This window comes from Phacochoerus africanus, chromosome 2, assembly GCF_016906955.1.
Source record: "Phacochoerus africanus isolate WHEZ1 chromosome 2, ROS_Pafr_v1, whole genome shotgun sequence".
NCBI lineage: Eukaryota > Metazoa > Chordata > Mammalia > Artiodactyla > Suidae > Phacochoerus > Phacochoerus africanus.
In genome coordinates this window covers 155,669,735-155,693,736 of record NC_062545.1, presented here as the reverse complement: position 1 = coordinate 155,693,736, position 24,002 = coordinate 155,669,735, and the positions used below count along the sequence as shown (strand labels likewise).

At 38.5% G+C, this 24,002-nt stretch overlaps 1 protein-coding gene across 1 annotated transcript in view; it reads left to right on the top strand.

Moving 5' to 3' along the window:
- The first annotated feature begins 410 nt into the window (after nt 1-410).
- DOK6 (docking protein 6) overlaps nt 411-24,002 on the top strand; it is a 377,419-nt gene continuing 353,827 nt past the window's right edge. The window contains exon 1 of the mRNA XM_047766980.1: nt 411-827. Coding sequence (XP_047622936.1) covers nt 762-827 — 66 coding nt within the window. The 5' untranslated portion in view covers nt 411-761. The remainder of the gene's footprint in view (nt 828-24,002) is intronic.

Sequence of the window (24,002 nt, the reverse complement as noted above, 5' to 3'; positions counted from 1 at the left end):
GGGCAAAGACCTGGAACACGAGCGTGTGCTTAGGAATAAAAATGCACTGTAAACATGGCCATTGAAATAAAAAATTGTCTCGCTCCCGCTGGCCTCCTTTCCTGGGAGCATCCCCGCCGCCCTTTTCCCGTGTCCAGCTTGGGAGTGGAGACTAAGAGCCCGGGAATGAGGAGCCCTGTCCTCAGGAATCCCGCACCCGGGAGAGCGCTGCGGGCATAGGAAGTCGGGTGGGAGCGGGACACTGGGCGCGGGTGGCGGGAGGAGCTCCCCGCCCGCGTCGCGAGTGATGGAGCGCGTCTTGCGAGCATCTTCAAGCCCAGCCACCCCGCGGGCCAGGGGGAGGGAGCCAGGCCGGCGGATCGGCCCGCCCCCCCAGCCCGCCCCTCCCCCCGCGCCGGGAAGCCGCGATGGTGAGCTCCGGCCAGCTGTGCGCCGCCGAGTGAGGCGCCAGCCCGTGGGTGCTGCCGGGGCGGCGGCGCGGAGGGGGCGCCCGCAGCTGGCGGCGGCACGGGCCGTGCTCGGCTCGCGGCTGGGGGCGAAGGTGAGGACCCAAACGCGGAGGGCAGGGGCTGCTCGCGGCGGCGCCGGGCCGCGTTCCCCGACCGCGGTCGCCCTGCCACCCAGCCTTCGTCCCCGGCGGTGGGAGCTCCGGGGCACCAGGCGGCGGCGCGGCTATTGGCGGCGGCTGGCTGGATGCGAGACCTGCGCGGACCCCGCGGCAGACGGCGGCTCTCGATTCGGGGAAGCCGAACGTGCTGGCCATGGCCTCCAACTTTAACGACATAGTCAAGCAGGGCTACGTGAAAATCCGCAGCAGGAAGCTGGGGGTGAGTCGCCTGCTCGGCTTTCTCCTTCCCCTGCGCCCGCCTGGCGCGGCTGGCGGTTGTGGGGGGGGGGGGGGTGCGGGTAGCAGTGGGGAGAGGTGACCCACGCCGGGACAGGGCAGAGAGGGACTCACCTCTCCTGGGGACAGCAGGCTTATTGCTCGGCGGGGCTAGGGGCCCGTACCTGGCTCCGGGGGCTCTGCAGACGAAGCTGAGGATTCCAAAGCTCCTGCGTCCCGGTCCTTATTTACGCGGCTCGGGTTTGGACCCAGACTGAGAAGTCTTGCAGGCGAAAGGGGTTGTCATTTCCGAGATGAATGCGCCCCGGAGCCGGGGTTATAGTCAGAGCAATCCACAATGCTCTGTACTCAGAAGTGTGAGCCTTTCAGGTACAATTGCTCTGTGTGCAGGAGGTGGACAGACGCGCGCCCGCGTGTGTGTGTGTGTGTGTGTGTGTGTGGTGTGTTTAGAATCACCTTTTTTTGGGTCCCCGCTTCCCCAGACCATTTCGAAATTCCCTTTTGATGACCTGCCAGCGCCCCGTGTCCCTGCCGGCGAGTGTCAGCGAGTTCAATGCTCCCTGAGCAGTTGTCCACTGGCAGGCTCCCTGGCCGTGTGCGCGCGCGGACAGGTGGACCTGAGCCCGTGTGCACGCAGGTGTGTGCACCAAGCATTCGCCACAACAAAGTTTATGGACACCTTGTAGTCTTTTGAAAGATGCTTAGCTTGACTTGGGAGAGAAACAGTGTAGACCCCTGAGGATTTAAAACTTCGCTAGTGACTGGATAAGGAGATAAAAGGGACACGCTGCAGGTGGTAATGGATTTAGGATGTGGATTGGAGAGAGAAAGGTCAGACATTTAGGCGGAGAGCTGCCCACGCTTAGGCAGACACTGGCGGGGGGTGGGGTCGGGGGTCGGGGATGGCAATCGAAGCGCCCGGCAGGAGGTCCCAAAGGAGCGCGCGGTGGGAAGTGGGCACCCGAGACCGATCTAGGTAGGCGGTTCAGAGCGCATGAGAAACTCGATCTGGGGAAGAAAGTGCCCGTTTTCTGGATTCCCTAGTAGTCTCTCCACCCTACTCTTCTCCAAGTTCCAGTTCTACGAAGCTCCGGGTTCTTGGGGCAAAGCGGCCTTGAACCGGAAACTTCCCTGCATTCCCTCCTGAATGGATGAACACTCCAACTTGAAGAAGGAAAGAGAAGGAGGGAGAACTTCGTTAATTTTCTCATTAAAAAAAGAAAGAAAGAAAAATAAATGCTGAATATATCTTTAGAAAGCTAAGGTAGGGCAATCCCTAAAAAAAGAAGGCTCACCACGCACCCAGACGCAGCTTTGTCGAGAGTTGGTGACCGCAGGGGTTGAGGAACAAGGCGGACTTGCCTTTTTGGGCTGCCTCTGCTGGGTTTCATGTTCGAGTTGCAGACTGAACCCCAAGGACACACGGGACCCATTCTTGAACTTCAGCAGCTCTATGTAAGTGGGGAGTACAAACCTGGGTGATGGCAAAGCTCCCCACCCCCACCCTGGCGCCTCTTTGCGCTGTTCCTGCGCGCACCACCGGGCGACGGGGAGAGGGCAGGCACTGCGCAGACCCTCAGCCAGGTTTCAAGGGCTGCTCTTGGCTAGAAGAACGAGCTTCATCTTTTGCCAGGGAGAGAAGGATGAACCCTCGTGAAAAGCGGCACTTGTCCAGGAGGCTGATGGCTTCTCGCAGCCGGGACGCAGTGCTCAAATCTGTCACCCTCACAGCTATCGGCCAAGACCGGAGGTGCGGAGCTAGAGCTTGTGGGGAGAACCATTTCAGGAACTTGACCTTTGAAGCTCTTTGCTCTCCCACAGGGTGCTTGCTCATCGTTCTCGCTCTTCTGTCTTCTTGAAATCTCAATTGCGTCTGACATCTCAGACACTATAAGCTAATGGATGATTTAAGTCCCCTGGGGAGATGTGTATCAGCTTCCACAGAGTCACCATGTATGTGAAAATCTAGTTGAGGACTATAACACTGAGAACACACCCCGACACAACTCTACACACTTTGCCTTGGAGGCTATAGGATTCCTCCCCCATTAGAGCTTTCCAGGATTTCATACAATTAAAACTGAATTTGCAGGCTAATTACAAGATAGGATCCAAGTAAAGAGCATTGAATGCTTCTTGGGTAACTGGCATTTACAGCCTTTGAAATGTCGTTTTATAACATCAGACACCATTCCCCCCCCAAAGACGTGTGCAAATGTGTATTTCATTTCCAAAGCATCTCTTCCCATACTTGCAGAGTTATAGCTGCGTAAAGAACAGCCTTCACAGAAAACAATAAAAGCATGTTTGCGTACAGATTACTTGTTTTTGTCTTCCATTTCTACTTGAAAAATGCGAACTTCAAAATTAGGTATTGAAACACCTTTGCTTTGTTTTAATATTAAATCAAAATAATACATTAATCTTGACTATTTTGGAGAATGTTATTTATTTAAAAAAACTTGAGAGACTTTTCTATTCATAATACTCTAGTATTCAGAAGGGTGAATTCAAATGACAAAACTTCACACACATAATTCTGTGAGGCTTGATAAGTTAAATTGGTCCCATAAGGTAGTAAAACACTAAGCAGACATTGCGTGCCTTAAAAACAAAAAACAAATACATACCCCAAATCATAGATATAGGAATTATCTAAACATTAATATTTTGTTGTCATGGTTAATGATACATAGTCCTAATTTTATGTACCTCAGGACTATGAACTTTTCTACATAATATTTTTAACTAAGAGGGTACATAATGGTTCTTTTATGGATTATGTTCAAAGTTAAATTTCAAAATAAAAATAATTCTAGTAGCTATGCACAAATATTTGCTTTATTTTAGGTAGAGTTCATGCCTTCAAAAACCATGTTTTATACTATTCTAAGGGGGGAAAATACCTGGGTATGAGGCCAGTTGTATTAGAGATGAAAGTGATGACATAAAAATGTATTTTGAAATAAAATGTTTAATGTTCCCTTTACTCCTCACAAGCGTGTGCTCATTATTATGTTCAATGAGAGCAGAAGGCAATTTTTGCCCTCCAGGCAGTGGGGCAGCCCTCCCAGGTGCTTCCAGGTCAAAGTGTCTGAAAGGGCCCCTACCATGTGTCTATTAATCGCCTTAGCCAAATGGTTGGGTGAAGTAGTAAATGTTAAACTTTTTTTTTTTTTTTTGGTACCTTTGCAATTTGTCTTGACTCAATCCGTTTTTCTTCCATTTAGAAAAATAATTTTGAGAAAAAAATAGAATCATTTTCCTGATTTTCTGAAGGTACTAAATTATTAAAATATACTGACAAGACTTTAAATTCTGTATTAATTTTTGTTATAATACGTTACCTTTTCTATGGATATATTTGTTTCCCTTGTGCAGGATTTAAAAGCCCTTACAATATCTGTTGCATGATTAATATTATAATTCACAAGATATGATGGTGACTGGTATTTTTTTTAAAGAATGCTTAAAAATACTCATAAAAATAAAACTGGCACATGCATGTTGGTCAATATTGTTTATGTCTTAGCCTTGGCTATCTATTTTGTTCTGATCTTTAATGGGTTAAACTTAGCACATGTTGCATATATTGCAAAATATCCAAACTGTTCTTGGTTTGCTGATAAACTAAGAACACGATTACTGAAACTATTAATAACATTATACATGGCTTATTGACTCTATATATAACAAAGGTAAATGCAGCATTATGGAGCTGCATCATCACCATCACTGGATCAGTATACAAATTCCAGACTGCAAATAGTCTGTAATAATTCTGCAATTTGGCTACTTCAAGACTCAGCTCTCACATTGTTGTTTTTAAGGAATTCTGTTCAAATACATCAGTGTGAATATTCACAGGCACATTGTAAGAGACAAATAGTATTTTAAATAGCTTTTTTTCAAGTTCTTACTCAAAGTCAGGTGAGAGGTTGGATGGTATGTGTGGGTATTGAAGGAACGTCACAATAGGGTGGTATTACCCATTCAACAATGCTCAAATAATTATGGAACATCTACAAATAATTTATGGAACACACTGGTGTGTGTGTGTGTGTGTGTGTGTGTGTGTGTGTTTGTGTGTGTATGAAAATGAGTCATGCCATATTAAGTCAGGGTTGTTTTTTTGTTTTGTTTTGTTTTGTTTTTTTGGTCTTTTTGGGGCTGTCCCCATGGTATATGGAGGTTCCCAGGCTAGGGGTCGAATCATAGCTATAGCCGCTGGCCTACACCACAACCACAGCAACGAGGGATTCGAGCTGCATCTGCGACCTAACCACCACTCATGGCAATGCCTGATCCTTAATCTACTGAGCAAGGCCAATTTCCTCATAGATCCAGTCAGCTTTGTTCCTGCTGAGACGGGAACTCCAAATTCTAATTAGTTGAGCTACTTTTAAATCATATTTGTATTCATGGTGACTATTATGTATATGTTTACTATAATGTGTGCATGCCACTTATTTCCATATTTATGTATATGTCTACAAAAATCACTTGTACTTGGAACATTAGAAAATGGTTGTATATCCATTCTATCCAATCTCTATTAATTTATTTGCAACCATCTGTTTGTATATATGATATTTTAGGTATTCTAAGAAACTATTATCTGCATTAGTGGGATTTTTTTTCCTTCTTAAAACATCCCTATGTACACATACGGACATGCCTAAAGTTCTTTGACTTTTCAAAGTTTAAAGCCAAAAGCAAAGAAAATAAAAGTAAGCCTAACTGTAAAAACCAGACTCAGACATTTGCTGGAGTTTGATGTTAAATGACTATCCCCATGCCATACCTGGGGGAAGCCATTGAATCGGGAATGAGATACAAGAGTTCGAATCTCAGTTTTTGTCTTGACAGGTTTACACATGACCACTGGCAAGGTGAAATTTAAAGGATGGCATTCCCTTAGAAAACAAAGATTATACTCATTACTCAGTGAAATCTTTCAAATGACCAAAATAAATTGTGCATAGGTTAATCAAATAGAGGCCAACTATCTTTGCAAGTTTTACATTTCCAGTTTCCTTAAATGTGTTTCAGAAGTGCTTGATAATTATGGATGAGTAAAATAATATGTAGGAACTATTTTAATCTGAAGTCTATATATTTGAAATAGTTGTCATTGTTTCGAAGTGTTTCTTTAATTCTAATATGTTGTTCTATTCGGATCATAGTAAGCTACGTGAATACTATTGAGTAATTCTGTTAGCATTTCTGTCTCTGGTGTCTTTCTGTTTATATGTTTCATTTTAGATACTATAGAACTTAAAAAGCAGGCAATACAAATAAAATAAAAATTGCCTATATTCTCACTGTCTACAGAACATCTCTGAATTTTGTAAATTTTGAAGTGCTAGTTTAAAAGAAAAAAATAATTTCTATCAACTGAGACAAACTAATTAAACCAGCGTACACTGTAATTTCTTTACCCTCAGCTTATTGCATTTGCCTCACTTTACTCACAGTATTTTCTTTTTTTCTTCACTCTATGTGTAACTTTGTCCAGAGAGCCCAAGAATTCTAAGTAGAGAACATTTTCACTAACTTTCTGCATAAATCTCCATTAGTTTTATTTTAAGATACAGAGCAGAATTATCCTCTGAGTAATCCTTTTCTATATTATAATACCACTTCTCAATGAGACTATTGCACCTGTCAATTGGATGGAATAAGGAATGATATTTTGTTATTAGCAGAGAACAGCAATTCATTTAATAAAGAAAACTTAGAGTTCCCATTGTGACCTAAAGGATAGAAATTCGACTAGTATCCTTGAGGATGGGGGTTCAATCCCTGGCCTTGTTCAGTGGGTTAGGGATCTGGAGTTGCCATGGCTGTGGTGTAGGCCAGCAGCTGAGGTCCTAAAAAGCAGAAAGAGAGAGAGAGAGAGAAGAAAGAGAAAGGAAGGAAGAAAGAAAGACTGTTGTTTTAATGTTACGTGAAATAAACTGTGGTTGTAATCTTTGAAGATGTGCAAAGTGTTTGCCTGCTGTTTTTCTGAGTACATTGCAAAAAGTTTGGCTAATACTTTGGCTTAACAGTAAAATGTCAGGGAAGGCAAACACACTGAAGTTTGAGACTTTATAATAGTAACATAATCTTGTTTCATTTGGGTGTACCATGTACTTCATAGCTTATGAAGAATTTTCACATATATTATGTCTCCCAGCATGCTTTTGAAAGAATATTTAGTTTTGAGCTCTATTTTATACATAAACTAAGATTTAAAAGAAGTAAAATGAATCAGCCAGAGCTACAGAAATACAGATTGGGTTTCTGTGTGTTAGTGTGTATTCTCAAATCTGGGGTTTTATAACTTCAAGTTCAGTGTTAGATCTATTATGCAACACCTTCCCCTTTGCAAAATATGTGAACTGGTAGTAACAGCTATGTGTATAATTCAGAGTAAAAGTGTTTTCTTTAATTGGTTACATAGTGTAAAGCAAATATTATCATTCACTTCACTCAGCTTTAAGTTATTTACATTGCATATAAACGTGCTACTGGCAGGTGGGAAGTGGTATAAATGGGTGAAGGTGGTCAAAAGGTGCAAACTTTCAGTTATAGATAAGTTCTAGGGATGTAATATACAGCGTGGTGACTATAGTTAAAATACTATATTATATATTTGAATTTTGCTAAAAGAGTAGATCTTAAAAGTTCTCATCACAAGAAAAAAAACTAGGAGTTCCCGTCGTGGCGCAATGGTTAACAAATCCGACTAGGAACCATGAGGTTGCGGGTTTGGTCCCTGCCCTAGCTCAGTGGGTTAACCATCTGGCGTTGCCGTGAGCTGTGGTGTAGGTTGCAGACGCGGCTTGGATCCCACGTTGCTGTGGCTCTGGTGTAGGCTGGTGGCTACAGCTCCGATTCGACCCCTAGCCTGGGAACCTCCATATGCTGCGGGAGCGACCCAAGAAATAGCAAAAAAAAAAAAAAGAAAAAAACTATAACTATGTAAGGTTATTCATGTAACTAAACTTATTGTGTTGATCGGTTTATAGTATATTAATATCAAATCATTATGTTGTAAACCTTAAATCTATATAGTGTTATATGTCAATTAGATCTCAGTGAAGCTGGGAAAAAAAGTTCTATGTAGTGAAAGAATTTATGCCACAATAAGGAGGTTCTATACAAATATTACTTCAGGACATTTTAAATGGCCATGATTTCATTTTCATTGTGTCATCCGAAAACTAGTATATCTCTCCTTTTAAGAAAGGAAATCAGGCTTCAAAAACTTACTGTGTCCTAATAGAATTTAAACTGTTTTAAAAATATGTAAATCTATTTATTTTACCATTACTTATATTTATGAAAATAGTCTTTTATTTTAGACTTTTACATAAAAGCTTTTGTTTGAATTAACTTAATGAAAAGGAAGTTTATTTAAAGAAAGATACAAGTGAAAAATAATGCACATTTACTGGGATCTGCCAAATCAAAAGGTAATATATGATGATATAATGTGACAGTATTACCCAGATACCTTAACTGAAATATACTATGAACTCCAAGAGGCAGGGGTGGGTTGTTTATTTGTGTGGCTTTCTACTTTTAAAGGCCAGGAATTGAAATAGATATGCCAAAATGATGTTCCTTTTCCCCCTAAGTTTCCTTATTTTTTAAAATTAGCTATATGCTCTTCCCACTTATATTTGTAATTTAAATATAAGATGTATAACATGTATAAACATGTTATTTTTCTCATATTTTTTCTTGTAAATATGAAATTACTTGTCTCTGACTATTCACTATCCTTTAAAATATATATGTGTATATGTATGTGTAGATACATGCATGTATAATGTAAAATATATGTGTATATGTATGTGTAGATACATGCATACATAATGTGATATATATGTTATAAATTAAACAATATGTATATATTCCAAACTGCATGTTATTCATTTACACTGAATTGTATCCTTCCTGATTAAGTAAAAGCACCTAGCCTCACTCTAGGAGAAGAAAATGTTCATAAAATGTCTTAATAGTACTCAAAGAGTTTTAAATTATATATGAACTGTTACATGTTCACCTAATACTTTATTTGAAAAAAAATGTGATATTAGTCTAAAATTGAAATGTAGCACATCTCTCAAAAGTTGTAACTCTTAAAGATTAGCAACCAGTTAGAGAAAACCCTGTATTTTTCTCTGAATAAAGTTTCTCACATACTATTCAAGAAAAAGAACCAAAACATACTTTTTACATATTTGAACTTGCTTAGAAAACTATGCCCTTTCATTTTACTTACTAGGAAAAAGGAATAATCTCCTTGAGTGTTTTAAGGACCTTTGGAGCCATGTTTGATAAGGACCTATGACATTTACTGATGCTTTTATTGACTTCATTACACTTGGAATCTTGAAATATTAGCTATGTAATTCTTCTAACTAAAAGTGCATCCAATGCCAAATCATGATGCCGAGTTTAGCTATAAGGTACCACCAAGTTTATGTATAACTGTGAAATGCAGTCTTCTGTACATTTAAAACATAACAACGATCAAAACCCCAAAAGCCACTTAATACACATACTGTTGCTTCCTGATACTTTGCATAATTATCTACATACTTAGCCATCTATTTAAACAACAGATTCTCAATTTTTGTGAGTAACTGCATATTGTAGTCCCCTTGGTGAATGTGAACATTGAGGTACAGGGCCAAGGCGCTTGCAGGGTTCTGAGAATTCAGAAGGTCACTGATGTGTTTACAAGAATGGCTAAATGTACATTCCCAACACCCTTGAATCTTGGGTGTGTAAAAAGGATTGTAGTGAGGTATGACTTTTGGCAAGGAGACCAAATAGGAGTGAGTTTTAGTATCCTGGAAAGGCACTGGCAATTCTCCTGCTTAGCTCTGATTGATAATCATTGAGATAGCAGTAATTCGTTGTCCCAGCACTGGGAAGAAACAATTCTTTAGCCTGTTACTGTTTGCATTGAGAAGTCAGCTATCAGTCACATTGTTAGCTTTTGAAAAGGATGTCTTTTTTTCCTCTGGCTGCTTGTAACTTTCTCTTTTATTTGTTTTCAATAGTTTTGTTATTATTTGTGGGGGGGGGTGCAGCTTTTATTTTACTCGTTATTTGGAGGCCTATAGTGCTTTTTTTTGTTTGTTTGTTTGGCTTTTTAGGCCAGAATCCACTGCATGTGGAGGTTCCCAGGCTAGGGGTCGAATTGGAGCTGTAGCTGTCAGCCTACATCACAGCCACAGCAATGTGTCTTCGACCTACACCAGAGCTCATGGCAACGCCGGATCTTTAACCCACTGAGCAAGGCCAGGGATTGAACCCGTGTCCTCATGGATGCTAGTCTGATTCGTTTCCACTGAGCCATGACCGGAACTCCCCTTTAGTGCTTGATTCCATAGCTTGATATCTTCCTGCAATTCTGAAAAATTATCCACCATTTCTTTTGTTTATCAATTCTGTCCATTCTTTATCTCCTTCCTTACTCATATGTTAGACCATTTGTACCATCATCCTGTTCCTTTATGCTTTTTTTTTTCTTTTACATATTTTTGTGTCTCTAAGATTGGGGATGGGTATATTCTTTTAAAACTTCTTCCATTTCTCTAATCTTCTATTCAGCTGTGAATAATCTGCTGTTAGACCTACTCATTGTTATCAATTTAAGTAATTTTTTCAGGTCTAGAATTTTCATTTGCTTCTATTTTTAGAATGTCCTATTAAAACATTCTCAGTTTTGTCTTTAGTGGCCTTCAGTGCCTTCAAACAGATGATTTTTGTATTTGTCTAGCACTTCTAATCAATAGCATGCAGGCTGGCCTGGATTACCTGGTCCCTGGTCCATTGTGAACAGGGGTGGAACATTCCCAGCTGGCTGAGGTAATAGTGGTTTCTTTTGTGGTTCTCCCTAACTCCACTGAGAACCAAGAGGGTTGGCTGTAGTTCTTCCCAAGCTGGGAGACTCTCTCCCTGTGGTAATTTTGTCTTGGAATATTTTTTTTCTTTCCTTCTTTCCTTCTTTCTTTCCTTTCTTTCCTTCTTTCTTTCCTTTCTTTCTTTCTTGCTTGCTTGCTTGCTTTCTTCTTTCTTTCTTTCTTTTCTTTCTTTCTTTCTTTCCTTTCTTTCTTGCTTGCTTGCTTGCTTGCTTTCCTTCCTTCCTTCCTTCCTTCCTTCCTTCCTTCCTTCTTTCTTTCTTTTTTTGCTTTTTAGGGCTGAACCTGCAGCATGTGGAAGTTCCCAGGCTAGGGTTCGAATCAGAGCCACAGCCACAGCAGCACAGGATCCGAGCTGTGTCTGCGACCTATACCACAGCTCATGGCAATGCCATATCCTTAACCCAATGAGTGAGGCCAGGGATGGAGCCCGTATCCTCATGGATACTAGTCAGGTTTGTTACACTGAACTTCAATGGGAACTCCCAGAATATTTTCAAATAAGTTATCCAGCTCTGCATAGAACTAGGGCCTGTGACAGTAAAGTTGAAGAAAAATGAAGGTATTTGTGACAGGACTGACCACAACTGTTGCAGGTAGTGCATGTGGGTCTGACTTGCCTCTCTATCAAAATGGGGGTAAACAAGGCAAGAATGAGTTCTAAGCCTGCTCTATCTAGCATTTGACTTCCTGAACAAGGCCAAATGGTTCTGTGCCTTAAAACAGTGGTTCTTAACTCTGGATGCATGTTGCAGGCACAGAAATTTGGGTTTGGATTTGTTTTAGTATTTACTAAATGAAATGACAAGATTGTCCCTCTGAGAGGTTTATTTAATTGATTTCTCAGCACTTGAATCATTTTTGTTTGTTTTTTGTGTTTGTTTGGTTTAGTTTTAATCTACCCAATGGATTTTAGAATAAGTGAATTACTTTTCACCAGAAAAAAATTTCAAAGGAAGGTAATACCACAGAACCCTACTGAACTAGGAAAAGTGTGTTGTAATACACCTCTAGAAGTAGCTAAATAAATTGTCAATAGAGCTCAGACATTTGTCATTTGTTTTTCATCCAACATTTGAATCTTCTAAATATTTGGAGAATGACCCCAGATTATGGATGATGAAGATAGCAAGTACTGACTGGCTCATATTATAGCTCACACCTTATAGCTCAAAATAGATTATCCATTTAAATGTGAAAAGCAAAACTGTAAAATTTCTAACAAAATGTAAAAGAAAATCTTTGAGAACTAGGACTAGGCAGAGAGTTCTTAGACCTGGCATCAAAAGCATGATTGTTAAAAGGAAAACTTGATAAATTAACCTTATCAAAATGAAAAAAAAATTGCTTCATGGAAGAGCCTGTTAATAGGTTAAAGAAAAAAAAGCTATAGAGTAGGAGACATTATTTATAAACCATATGTCTCTTGACAAAGAAACTCTTAAAACTCTGCAGTAAAATTTAAAAAGCAATCCAGGAGTTCCCGTCATGGCACAGTGGAAACGAATCTGACTAGAACCATGAGGTTTTGGGTTTGATCCCTGGCTTTGCCCAGTGGGGTAAGGATCTGGCGTTGCGGTGAGCTGTGGTGTAGGTTGCAGATGGGGCTCGGATCTGGCGTTGCTGTGTTTTTGGTGTAGGCTGGCAGCTGCAGCTCCGATTAGACCCCTAGCCTGGGGACCTCCATGTGCCACGGTGCGTCCCTCAAAAGACAAAAAGATGAAAAATAAAAATAAAAAACAATCCAATAGGAAAATGAGTAAAAAACATGAACTGATACTTCACAAAAGTTGATATGCAGATGGCAAAAAAGCACGTGAACAGATGTTCACCATTATTAGCCATTAGCAAGATGCAAATTAAAACTACCATGAGTTATCAGTGCACACCTATAGGGAAGGCTAAAATGAAAAACAGTGACAACAGCAAATGCTGGCAAGAGGAAGAAACCTGGATCATTCAAACATTACTGTTAGGAATGTGAAATGGTTCACTTTTGAAAACAATGTGGCAGTTTCTTAATCAAATTAACTATGCAACTGCCATAAGACCATCAGCTGTACCATTGGACATCTATCCCAGAGAAATGAGAACTAGCCCAGCCTGGCACACAAGAGGGAGGTCAATAAATCTTTGCTAAGTTGTTAATCAGTTTAATTCAGAATTGCACTACCAGGGTTTTGATTGACACATACAGGAGTATTGGCACTGCTGCACTACCAGGGTTTTGATTGACACATACAGGAGTATTGGCACTGCTGTCTCGGAGGCAGTTTGTAATTTCCCCCTTTGTAGTTAGCTTTAGCGGTACCAATGGCATTGTAATACAAAGGTGGTAATTGGCAATATATCACCCAGAAAAATGTCTTACATCTTACCTAAAAGATATCATTCAATGCTTCATTTTTATCTAATATTTTAACTTCACCTAAAGACATTTTCTGAAAATTCTTTGAGAAAGCAACTAAAACATAGCTTCCTTAAGAATACACCATGCAAAAACAAAACCCCCCAAAGTGCATTAGTTCTTTGGAGCAATTAAGTTTTGGTTTAAAGGCTAAGTTAAAAAAAAGTTCTACAACATTAGATGTATTTTTTTATGTTGTATTATTTTTTCAGTTGCTATTTTGACTATTGTTTATGTATATATTTATTTTTAATACTGGTTGTGAAATTTCCAGTGACATATTAGGACATTGTGATAACCGTTTTCAAGCAAGAGGAATTTTCCATTAAGAATCATAGCAACAACTTGTATTTGCATAGTATTTTACAGTTTGAAACATGCTTTCACTTATAGTTCCCCTTTAAAATAGCACATTCTTCAGGAGTCAGATGTCTTCATTTTATAGAGGAAGACTATTAATTTAAAAGAGGTAATGCCCTGAGATTGAAGGCTTCATTCTTTTATACTCTGTTCTAGTTTCTTCTCAGAATACCTGTGTTAACCATTGCACACATTTTGATGACAATGCGTTTCACTCTGTCCCCAGTAGAGGTTGTCCTCTGATAATGGCACCTTTGACTAGGACATGGTATACTTTTTTAAATAACCTATACCAATTATGAAGCTATTTTATGTAGATTTCCTCCCAATATAGGTTGGGGCCATGTAATATCTCTGTTCTAGTGTTTCTCAGGTGGCTTTACTGTGACTCAGATCCTAATCTCAAAGGTAATATCACAGATGGGTCCTCAAATCTCTTTTATCACTTTCCCTGTGCTGCATGTATTCTGTCAACCTTGAAACCCTGAGATCCATACATCACTTTAAATATGTTGGAGAATTATGAAATTTTCTCTCTTCTTTTTATTTTAAAATGTGGAGACCATTGCAAAAATATTTCCTATATGCAAAAGCATAATTCTGAAATAGGTTTTCTTCCATATCATTTATGTTGACTTTTATGACGTGATTTTATGACTTAGAACTGGTTGATACCCCTCTTCTAGCAATGACTACATTCTTTTTTGTCTCTGCTACAACTCTGCTTCAGGAAAACTCAGTATTTCAGATTTTTAACGTGATTTAAGCCTAGCTCAAGGGTCCCAAACTTTGAGCACTGGCTCAGTGTAGAGGAGAGGGAAAGCTCTTGAAGGAAAGACCTTTTGTTGGCTCCATTACATTTTCATCTCTGTACCTCATCTCTAAATTGAGTGTCAGATGCTAAAAGGCTATTCCATAAGGAGTGTAGGCTGTAAATAAGATAAAATATTTGGAGTGCAGGCACATGGTAGACCCCACACCTTTACACCCATTGATATTGGTATTCCTAAACAACAGACACTGATTTGACTTGCCACAATGAAGCAGTATCATCAGCTTGGAATATTTTATAAATTTTACCTCTTTGGACAGTCCTTTCTTTGCTTTAGACAGCATACTTCGCTAGGTTTTATATTTGACACAAAGTGACAGGGTTTTTTCCCCGTTTTTTTATAAGTGTACTTGATTTACAATATTGTGCTAATTTCTTCTGAATAGCAAGGTGACCCAGGCATTCATGTATACATACATATTCTTTTTCTCGTATTATCTTCCATCATATTCTATACCAAAATATTGGGTATAGTTCCCTGTGCTATACAGTAGGCAGGATTTTAATACAGAGCAATTACTTGATTAAAAGTGTTTTAGTCATTTTAGTCTGGCAAAATGACCTGCATGGGCTGATGTGAGTGAAGGGTGGGAAGCTGAGCTAAGATTGCTAGGGTGATCATGGCTTGGCCACACTGCCTAGGGGCCACCATACTTCCTCATCTGGAGTGCTGAGCATTCTGGTCTTTGCTTCACTAGCTATGTCATTTGATCTTTTTCTTTTCTTATTTTTTTTTTTAAATGTCACTTCTATTTGTTTCAGCTAAAAGAGGCACAGGTAGTATCACCTCGTCAGCCCTTCACTTCTGGACCTTCCATTATATATATATCTTACCAGTTTCTAGCCCTAAATGCATGGCCTCTGTTTCTAATACCTACTGTTACATCTGTGTAGAAGACAAGGTATCCCTGCACATGTGCCTCCCTCACATTTTCCTCTACATCTTTCACTGGCTTCCCCTCCTCCTCCTGCCCTCCCATCACCCACCATTGCAAGACTTCTCTCACTGGTCTTTTTCTTAAACTCTTACGTCTTTTTCTTAGAATGCTTATTTAGTCCTGAGCCCTACAGTTTTATTCCTACTTTTCAAAAGATTTACCTAAAGTGGATACTTTCAACTTTAATCTCACTTCAAGTCACCAGATTTGTATGCCCAAATTTCTATGAAAGCTTTCCTGCTTAATACCCATAGTGCACCCCAATCCAGTGAGTCTAAAAGAACATACTATTTTTTCTTCCAGTACCAGCCACTGAGTCACATTAAATATCTATAAGTAGATATTTAGCATTGCTATGCACCTCCAAATGAGTCAGTATCGGATCTCAGAGATGATACTGGAACTTCCTTTTATCTGATCCACTGCAGATAACCAAATGCCATATCTTATGGCTGCTGCCAAGGAATGTCCGTGTCTTCTGTGATCTCTTTCCAGTTAAAATTCTGCTTCTTTAACTTTAGGTTCAACTGTTGGTGAGATTTTTTCCAATGGTTCTTTTTACTGCCAGCTCAATTATCCTTGTACTTCTGCCAGATTAATTTTCCTAAATTTCAGTTTGAAACATGTAATTCTCCCTCTTAAATTTCCCCATGGCTTCTCATTACCTAGAGGAATAATTAAACTAAAACTTGTAATTCAAAGCTATCCACAATACCTACCATTGTTTAATTTAGTTTTTTTATCATGTACTATTTCAAACATTTTGGAAATTACATAGAATCCTATTACAAATCACCACATGCAAACTACCCATATTTTACTAATTTTATCATAGTAATTCATTCTGCTTTAATATTTTTTTAGATAGAAAAATGTTGAGAGTTGACGACCCATTTGAGCCTCTTGAGATTAACATACTGAACAATTGTATTCAGTATTTATGTTACTATATAGATCTTGTTTGTTCATTTCAATGGTTTTATTGTCTTATATTACATAAATAAACTATACTTCCCGTCAATGGACACCAAGGAGGTTTTTCTGTTTTTGCTGTTATAAAGCAAACTTTAGCAAGTACACTTATATAATTCTCCTTGATCACATGTATCCAAGTTTCTCCAAGGTATGTGCATAGAAGTAGAATTCCAGTTATAAAATAGGTGCATTTTCACTTTACTAGATGTTTGCAGATTGGCCACAAGTTATTGTTCCAATTTATAAGCTCAGAACCAATGAAAAGAGAGAACTTCACATAGAAGCAGTTGATATTGCCATATTTCTTTAAATTATGAAATACTTCAAGTAGGGAACATAAAACTGTCTTAAAAACATGTCGCTAAATTTGCTTGTTTTTTAAAAAAAGAAATTAAATGGGTAAACTTGAAGCCCCTTGTGTATCCCAGCCCAATAACTTGAGAAGTAAACTTATATGCAGAATTCTACGCATAGTTTTCTAATGCATTACATTTTTTTTTCTTTTTGTCTTTTTGCTATTTCTTCGGCAGCTCCTGCAGCATATGGAGGTTCTCAGGCTAGGGGTCAAATTGGAGCTGTAGCCACCGGCCTACGCCAGAACCACAGCAACGCGGGATCCGAGCCGCGTCTGCAACCTACACCACAGCTCACGGCAACGCCAGATGGTTAACCCACTGAGCAAGGGCAGGGACCAAACCTGCAACCTCATGGTTCCTAGTCGGATTTGTTAACCACTGCGCCATGATGGGAACTCCTTACATTTTTTACTTAAGTAATATGTGCTGTTGCTTTGCATAGTTTCAACTTTATCTACCTGGAATCACATACTGTCTGACTTCCTGAAATATACTTGTCTTTGCTCAAGATAATGTTTTTGAGATTTAATCATTTTGAGTTCTTTATTCATTTTACTTCTGTACATTATTCTTTGGTATAAATACTCCACAATTTGTATTTTCTGGTGCAAATGTGCAAGAGTTTTTTTTTTGTTTGTTTTTAGGTTATATGCTTAGAGGTGGGTTTTCTGGGTGTAGGTTGGCACAAACTAGGTACTCCCAAATTGGCAACCTTGTGCTTAATTTTTTGACCCCCCCTTATTCAATGTGCTCCTTGAAGTCAAGGTTCATGCTCTTTGCTTTGATGTGTTTTGGGCACCTCCACTGTGTCTGACATAGTGAAACCTCAATGTATTCAATATTCAGTTAGATACAAAATATATAAAAACAATAAATAAAAACCAGAACCATTCAGAAATCTAATTTTAAAAGATTTAATTTAAAACAACAAAAAACACTTTAAAGTACATATATTTTGCCATGCAGCATTGTATGTGCTTTTTACAAGGGAAGATGGTAAGAGAAATAGGAGGGAACTCTGCCATTGAGAACCAAGAAGGCATCAGAAAGATGGAGGTGATTGAGTTAGTTTTGAGGTATGAGGCAGACTTGTTAAATGAATTTGGAGGAAGGATTGGGTGAATAATGGAGTAACCTGCCTTTGCTGGGCAGAGCAAAAGATCATGGAATATCTGAATTTGTAAACCGCAAATACCGGAGTAGCACTTGTGTGTAAAATGTGCCAAGGTAGGGTCAGATTTTAGAAGACATTTAAAGTTACAGGAAGTTACAACCATGATGTATATTCATTGGGATTTTAGAAGAGGATTTTTAAGAGGGGCGTATTACGGTAATATTTGTACATTTGAGGCATGGATTGGCACGTAATACAGTAATGTTTGTGCATTTGAGGCATGGATTGGCAGGGACAAGATTGGAAGTGGGGATGCTATGTAGAAATTAAGCCAAAAAATGAAAGAGCCCGTATGGGCAGCAAAAATAGAGAAGAGAACTGCCATCATATTCAGAATAGTGCCTTTTGTGTGATATACAGTCATGTAAAAATGTATGAATAATTTCCCACTTCTGGCCCTTTGGTTATATATACTTATTTTGTATTCTGTGATATAAAACTTTTGTTCTGCTCTCACTATCATGGTTTGTTACAGTACTATATGTCTTTAAGACCATTTAAAAAGTTACCTCATTTACAAAGCTTTTTCTAGAATTTCTAAACAATATCTGGTTTTCTCCCTCTCTTTTCAGTTATTTATAGTGCTTTGCTTGTACTTTTTGCCTTTATATACCTTTTTCCTGCTTTTCATTTTACCTGTTCATGAAATTAATTTGTTTTCAATTATCCCACAATCGCATTTACTTGGTAAGATCTCACCATAATGTAAGAAAATTTGAATTTATTTTACAATATTCTTTTTTATTCACTGAATCATCAGTAATGCAGTTTTTAATTTTTAAGAATTTTAAAAATGCAGCTCATCAGACAATCTCTAATTAGATATTTGCAATTTTAAAAACTAAAGTGATTCTGATTTACAATGTTGAAAAACTATCTCTGTGCTAAAATTAAAGAAATCACACAAACTATTAAAGTCAAAGGGATAGACAATCAGAAAATTAAGTTCAACTATTAACCATATACTTAATTTTGTGATTATGCCCCCCTTAGTTTGTTTCTTTCTGCCTATATATGAAGGCATTGAGCAAGACTATCTTTAAGATCATTTTAGCTTTAACATTCTAAAGATAGAAATACATATTTATCTTTTTTATTTTTGGAGAAATTCTTCCCTGACCTAATATCATAAAGACATTCACCTATATTTTATTCTAACAGTTTCAAATTTTAATCTTCATAGGTAGCTTTTTCAATTCTCCTGGAATAATTTTTGTCTGTTTGTTTTGTCTTTTGTCTTTTTAGGGCCATACACACAGCATACAGAGGTTCCCAGGCTAGGGGTCCAATCGGAGCTGTAGCTGCCAGCCTATGCCAGAGCCACAGCAACGCCAGATTCGAGCCGCGAGCTCATGGCAATGCCTCATCCTTAACCTGCTGAGCGAGGCCAGGGATGGAACCTGCAACCTTATGGTTCCTAGCCAGATTTGTTTCCGCTGCGCCACGACGGGAACTCCTCTCCTGGAATAATTTTTGGTTAGTACAAGATTGTGATCAGATTTATTTTTCTAAATGTTTAGCCAGTTTTCTCATCACTTTTTGTGAAATGCTCTGTCCTTTTCTTTCCAGGTTCAATGCTACTTTTTCTCACATACCAAGTTTCTATGTATGTGAGTGTTGCAACCGGGGTCTCCACTCTGCCGCACTGTTCATCTATGTGGATTGAACCTTCATATCCTTCTCTACCTCCTACTATGTTATTCTTCCTCTCCAAAGTTGTCTAGGATTTTTTAATCCTTTATTTTGTCATTTGCATTTAGGGATCTGTTTTTAAGTTGCATCAAAAACTTCACTGAGATTTTAATTTAAATTTCATTGACTTTAATATTGGACATGCAATTATACATGAAACATTTGTTTCAGTGCCTATTGTTAACGATTACAGAAATAGGAATCCAAAGGAGAACATTCAGATTACCTATACAAACCATTAGAGTCTAAATTTCTGTGAAAAGGTGTAAATAACTAAAATTTGGACCATTTACTAAACACTGCAGATCATGTCAATACCATTAAAAATAATAAGATGTAGGGAACTGATTCCTCTAAGCCTCAGGAGGACAGCACCTTACCTCTCTTGTCCACCCCTCCACCCCTCCACCCGGATCTGGGTGCTCAGCCCAAAGGGAGACTCGGAGAAGGAGACACATACATCTGTTAAATGACTGAATGGATCTGATTTCCAGTTCCTGCACTTACTTGATGTTGACTTTAGTTTGTTGCTAATGAGAGCTGCTGCAGAAGGAACCTGGCAGCCTTGCTCACTGGCATCGAGCCCCAAGAGACCTTGGGAGTGAAATAAGCCTCAGCAGACATTAGGAGAGAGCAAGGCTCTCCTTTCTTCTGGCATTTTCTTTGCTTGGTTGTCAGAGTTTCTCTGATGAGTGCATTTGTATGTCAGCCCTATTGCAGGTATACACCTGAGAATTTAAACTTGGAAGTCTGCAGTAGACACATGTTAGAGACAGGAGAGAGAGTGGCTCAGCAAAGGAGCTACTCTTCCATCAGTGGTCCAGGTTGGAATGGAGAGACTGAAGGATTCCACCATTAGCTCCCCTTGGCTGGACTTTAAAAATAATAATAAAAATAAAATGCAAACAGAAAATATATGACAAATATGAATTCAATAACATTAGTTATTTTTAAAAGTGTCAAAGATCATTTTAATAAACATTCATACCAACATACTTTATGAGATATTTCACATTCTATTTAATGTCCTTTTTCTAAATCTAGTCATCCAAGATCCTTTCCAGCCTAATATATTTACCCTACTTTTAAACCTGTTTTCACTTTGTTTAGAATTCTTCATGGCCCTTAGCTTATTCTGCTTTGTATTGAACTAATGATTAGATTATAAAATATAGACTATATGGCTCATAGATAGTAGGGAATATAGATTATAAAATATAGAGCAGAATTTTATTACAGCTAGTGAATAGCATGACCAATATCTGCACCCCAAGATAATTTTTGATTTCTCACAATAAATACAGATGCCTACAGTTTTCAGTGGGTATGATTTGTGCATATTATATAATTACTTCAACAAATTCACTGGTGTTGGGCTTACCTCACCTCTGGGGTAATGTCTTAGAAGTGGAATTGTTGGGTCAAAGTTATACAATTTGTAACTTTAATTTGAGATAATTTTACATCGAAGTTACAAAAATAGTATAGAGAATTCTGTTTATCCTTTATCCATTTTTCTTATGTTAATATCTTACAGAGCATAGAATAATTCTCTCATATTTTTTACTTTATGTATTATAAACAGGTAGCATCCTACATTTGAACATTATATTTCTTTTTGCGTGTGTGTATGTAATCTTTTTTTTTTTTTTGTCTTTTTGTCTTTTCTAGAGCTGCACCTGTGGTACATGGAGGTTCCCAGGCTAGGGGTCTAAACGGAGCTATAGCCGCTGGCCTACACCACAGCTCACAGCAACGCCAGTTCCTTAACCCACTGAGAGAGGCCAGGGATCGAACCGGCAACCTTATGGTTCCTAGTCGGATTTGTTAACCTCTGAGCCATGATGGGAACTCCTCAACATTATATTTCTTTAAAACCACAGCCATTAAATTATAAGAACCTATCTGGATTATAATGACCAAAGAAAATGAAATTTAAAAAGAATTTGAAAATATATTATAATTAAACACTGAAATATTCCCTAATATAGTTTATAATTAGTGAAAATTTTCTCTAAAAACTGTTAAACTAAACAATTTTAATATTATGGTTTTTCTGAAATGTGTAGAAAGATACCAAACCCATACATAATCTGAGTGCAAAGACTGAAACTTTAAGCTGATTGTTCATAATATGATACTATTTTGAAAAAATAGGGAACCCAATATGCATATTTCTGTATTTCAAAAAGGTTTCAAAATGTGAAATTAATGTAAAAATTTTCTTACTCATAGTTTGACTAATTAAATACTGAGTACTGGCAACAGTACTACATTTGTTTGTTCTGTGCTTATGGGGGTAGAGACAAGGGTAATTCCACTAGATTGTAGACAGAGTATTCCTTGAAGAACTGGGACTTTGTTTCATTAAGTCTGGTCTGATGATGAAGTCCTAAGAAGTTCAAGATGCAGAATAGCATTAAATGTTATCTTTGCACTTTAAGGACTGTATTTAAAAATACTTTTATTTGCTTATTTTTGCCTAAATTATTTCCATTTTTAAAAAATTTTCAAAAAATATGTATTGTTTGCATTCAAGGAAAACTATATATATGAGCATTTTTTTCCTTCCCTTTTCAGTTTCATCCTTGAGATATAGCTACTCCTTGGTCATGTGCTTTTCTTTAGATTTATAGAAGTAATATTTAAGATAATTTAAGATCATATCTCTTTATTCTGTACTATGAAAATTGATAAAGTTACACTTAGTAATAAAGCACACTTACAGTTTCCTCCCTGCGGCCGAACCCTGGCTTCTGTTCTTCAGTGCCAGATAGAAATGTGGATACAGAGTTTTGGGTGAGGTGGGAAAGAATATCTTTATTGGTTTGCTAGCAGACTAACGTCCTCAAAACTGTGTCCTATCCTCCAGGGAGTACTGACACTATAAGTAAGGGGGCTTATAGTGTTCAAGGGGCAGAGCATGATCAGCTGGTGGACATTCTTCTGATTGGTTTGTGGTGAGGTGATTGGGAGTCAACATCATCAGTCTTTGGTTCTAACAGGTCTGGGGTCTAAGTGCTTGTGGGCAGCACACGGTTAACTTCTTCCACCTGGTGGGGGTTTCAGTCTCTGCAAAACAGCTCAAAAGACAGGGCTCAGAATATTATTTATAGTCCTTGAGGAAGAACTAAAGGTCATCGACTTTGTTGAATGGCTAAACTGGTCTTTTATTTGCTTAACTGTTTTCTTTACCGGATTTTCTCACTACTCTGATTAAATTTATCATTTGACTAAGGTTTTTCTATAGACAAAAGGCAGATGGAGGTCTTTTCTGGGACCCTATAGGATCTCTCTGCATTACATCTCCTTCCTGATTTCTGCCTATGATTCTAACTTGTTAGGGTTTTTAATAACGTCCTGTTTTGTAAATCATAATTCTTACACTTTTCCAAACTTTAGTTCTATATTTAAATGTGTGATATGCACCATCACAGCCTGCCTGTTCTTGAGTTTTTTTTTTATTTGAAATGTATCTGGGTTAGCTGCATTGTTATCATTAAATAGTTGTTTTTGAGAACCTGGTAAGAATCGTTGCAGTTCAGGCATACCTGGGAGCCATTGCAGGTTCTGTTCCAGACCACAGCCAGAAAGAGAATATTCCAGTCACGTGAGTTGTGCGAATTTTTGCTCTCCCAGTGCATATCAAAGTTACGTTTACACTCTTGTAGTTTAAGTGACCAACAGCATTATGTACTAAAAAAAAAAAAAGTACATACATTCATTAAAAAATACGCTCTTACTAAATAAACAACAGCAACCATCCTTACTCTTTTGGCACAAAGTAATCTTTCTGCAGGTGGAGGGTCTGAAATATCGCGAGATTTCCCCAAATGTGACAGGGACACCAAGCGAGTAGGTGCTGCTGGAAAGATGGTGCAGATGGACTCGCTGGAGGCAGCCGTGCCACAAACCTGTAATTTCTAAACCACGAAGTATCTGCGAAGGGCAGTAAAGCTAAGCGCAGCAAACGAGGTACGCCTGTCTGCTCTCTGACAACTGCATTCATGGAAATGTCTGCCTGGCACCTTTATTCTTGAGAGAGAACTCGAGCAACATTTAAATAAATGTAGCTGAATATATTTCTTGGGTTGCAGGCTTTTTCACTGTGAGGCCAGTAGACAGTGTGTCACCTTTTTTTAATATTCATTGTTTCTGTGGAGCAGAATTTGGTCTCGCAGTTATCTCACTTTCTATACAAATTGCCTTTTCTCGGATTTCCATTCTTATTAAAAACTTATATTTCGTTTGCCTTGACTATGAAAAATATTGAACATGAAACAAAAAAAATGGTCATTATTTTAAAATTGCAGTCTTTAATATAAAAACAACTGTATTTTGTGTAGTTGAAGGTACTGAGTGGGTAGTGAGATTCAGCAGCTTCTTAAATTATTTCAGACCCCACTGAAATAATTTGAAAAAAAAATGACAACGTTAAGATTATGAAATTGCAGTAGAAAAAAGAAAAACATGAAGATAAAACTTTTCAAGTAAA